We start from the raw sequence: 2,272 nt of genomic DNA on the forward strand, positions 1-2,272 counted from the left end.
CCAGGCGCGACGTGGTTGACTGCTGTGGTAGCACTGACTCTATGAGGTTCTGGGAGTGACATCCTCTCCTGAGAGGGAAATTTGGTTCCCACTGTGAGGTGACTGTGGTTCTGGCTTACAGGGTCCGCCTTGGTCCTGGGGTAATTGCTCCCTCTGATGGGTAAGGTGACCTCATCATGGTGTGGTTTGCAGGGCTCTGGTCTTCCTACAATCTGAGGTTACTGCAGGTATAGTACAATGACTGGGGATGTCTAGGCATTGCTTGAGAGTATTTGGAATTGGACATTCTAAAATTGGGAGGCTGAAAACAGGAAAATCACTACGAGTCCAATCTATGTAGTAAGATCCTGTAGACCCTGTACTAAATACATAAAACAAAAAATTGGCAAGTGGCTATCCCTGCAAGTCTTTTTTTTTTTTTTATTTTTTTGGTGGAACCGGTGATTGAACTCAGGCCCTTGCGTTGCCAGGGAAGCACTTATTCCACTGAGCCATCTCCACAGCCCCTCCTGCAAGTCTTGAAAATTACTTTAGTTACTCTTATCTTGGTGTCTTCAGTCTTGAAGAGGAGCGAGACAGGTTAGATCAATTTAGAGCTGATAACCTTTCTTGTTACTGGTACGATTGATGGTCAACTCTATTGTTTTGGGAGCTGTCCAGAGAAATAGTACAGCATATTTCTGGATATGTATGGGCATGTCATGGAGGTGTGGCCTTGGAGTCTATATCTGGCCTCTTGCCCGTTCCTCTGTGGCTCTGTTTGCCTGATTTGCTTCCCTGCTGCCAGGAGCTAAGTAGCTAAGCTTCATTGTGCCCCTCAGTCATGATGTCTCTAACTTGAAGTCAGCTGATCATGGACTGAACTCCCTGAAAGCATGAGCAAAATTAAATGTCTCCTTCTTTAAATTGTGGATATTGGACATTGGGTTCCAGCAATGGAAAATCTGAGTGAGATACTTACTTTTCAGACAGACATTCCCTAAATGATTAACATGCCAATGTGTAGACCTGAACAAGGACCTGATAGGAAGTTTTAAGGCAATAAAGAAGACAGATGTAAAATGAAGGCAGTTTCATCTTGTTTTTAGTTGTCCATTGGTCATCTGCTATGGTTTAGATCTATGATATCCTTGAGAACTCTTGTGTTCAGAGGTAGACTTAGAAGGCGAGTAGGTTATGGCAACATTGTAGCTGACTTGCTGTTAGAAAGTAGGATCCTGCGCATTTCGCGACATGGGACGGAGCCTCCGAGCCGCCTGCACAGCTTAAGGATTCTGAAGCCGCTCTGCGATGGAAGAGGACCAGGAGCTAGAGAGGAAAGCAATAGAAGAACTGCTGAAGGAGGCAAAACGTGGGAAAACTAGAGCAGAGACAATGGGACCGATGGGTTGGATGAAGTGTCCTCTTGCTGGTACAAATAAAAGATTCCTAATTAACACAATTAAAAACACACTGCCCTCCCATAAAGAGCAAGACCATGAACAAAAAGAGGGTACTAAGGAAACCGCAAAAAGCCAGGACCAGAAAGACACGAAGAAGCAGAGAAGCCATCCTTACAAGCACAGCTTGCATGCTCGAAGCTCCGTGAGCTACTCTCCTCCAAGGAAGCGGGGCACCAGGGACAAGTGCGACCCACGACCCAGCAGGCACTGAGTTCACCACACTGGGACTGGGGTGCAGCAGCACAGAGGTGAGCAACCAGGAAAAACACCTGAGAACGACTCCCTCCCAGGTTGTTTTGTAAGGTCGCTGATGGTGACCAGCAAGTCATGACCTCTTGACTCTTCATGGAAGCGAATGCAAAGAAACTTGTTCTGAAGACAAGGCTTAGCAAGAGTGTGCTCCTTCAGCCGTGTAGTGTACATCTTTGTTGTTTTTATCCTGTTTTGTGTGGAACTTAGTTTTAGAAAAGTTTTCAAATTGTTAAATCTAGTCCCAGTTTTTGATGTGCTATAATTTGGTAATTTCTCAAAACTTCTCAAATAATAAAACACTTACAAATCACATGCTTTATTTTTTTGGGAGTCAAAATAAAATTTAAAAGTTATGTGGTCAGCAGGCAGATCTATGAAAAATTGTAACTCTCTCCAGGCTGGGAACTGACCAAGAAGCTCTGCGATAGCTTTGCATTTGTTTTCATTTAGGTTAACAAAGTAGGAAATTCTCAAAATGGCTTTGGATTTAATGTTCTAAATTACTTGAAGTTTAAAAATTGGCTCTTTTGTTTCCAGTGCATTTCCAAATACATTTGTTAGCTAGAATAATTTCTCTA

The 2,272-nt window shown here is 43.5% G+C and overlaps 1 protein-coding gene across 1 annotated transcript; it reads left to right on the plus strand.

Moving 5' to 3' along the window:
• The first annotated feature begins 1,225 nt into the window (after positions 1-1,225).
• LOC105742891 (protein POLR1D-like) lies at positions 1,226-2,004 on the plus strand. Its single transcript, XM_012515834.2, has one exon. It carries the CDS (start codon positions 1,291-1,293, stop codon positions 1,651-1,653), a length of 363 nt encoding a protein of 120 aa, XP_012371288.1. The 5' UTR covers positions 1,226-1,290; the 3' UTR covers positions 1,654-2,004.
• The last annotated feature ends 268 nt before the right edge of the window (positions 2,005-2,272 follow it).

This window comes from Octodon degus, unplaced genomic scaffold, assembly GCF_000260255.1.
Source record: "Octodon degus isolate 3935 unplaced genomic scaffold, OctDeg1.0 scaffold00080, whole genome shotgun sequence".
NCBI lineage: Eukaryota > Metazoa > Chordata > Mammalia > Rodentia > Octodontidae > Octodon > Octodon degus.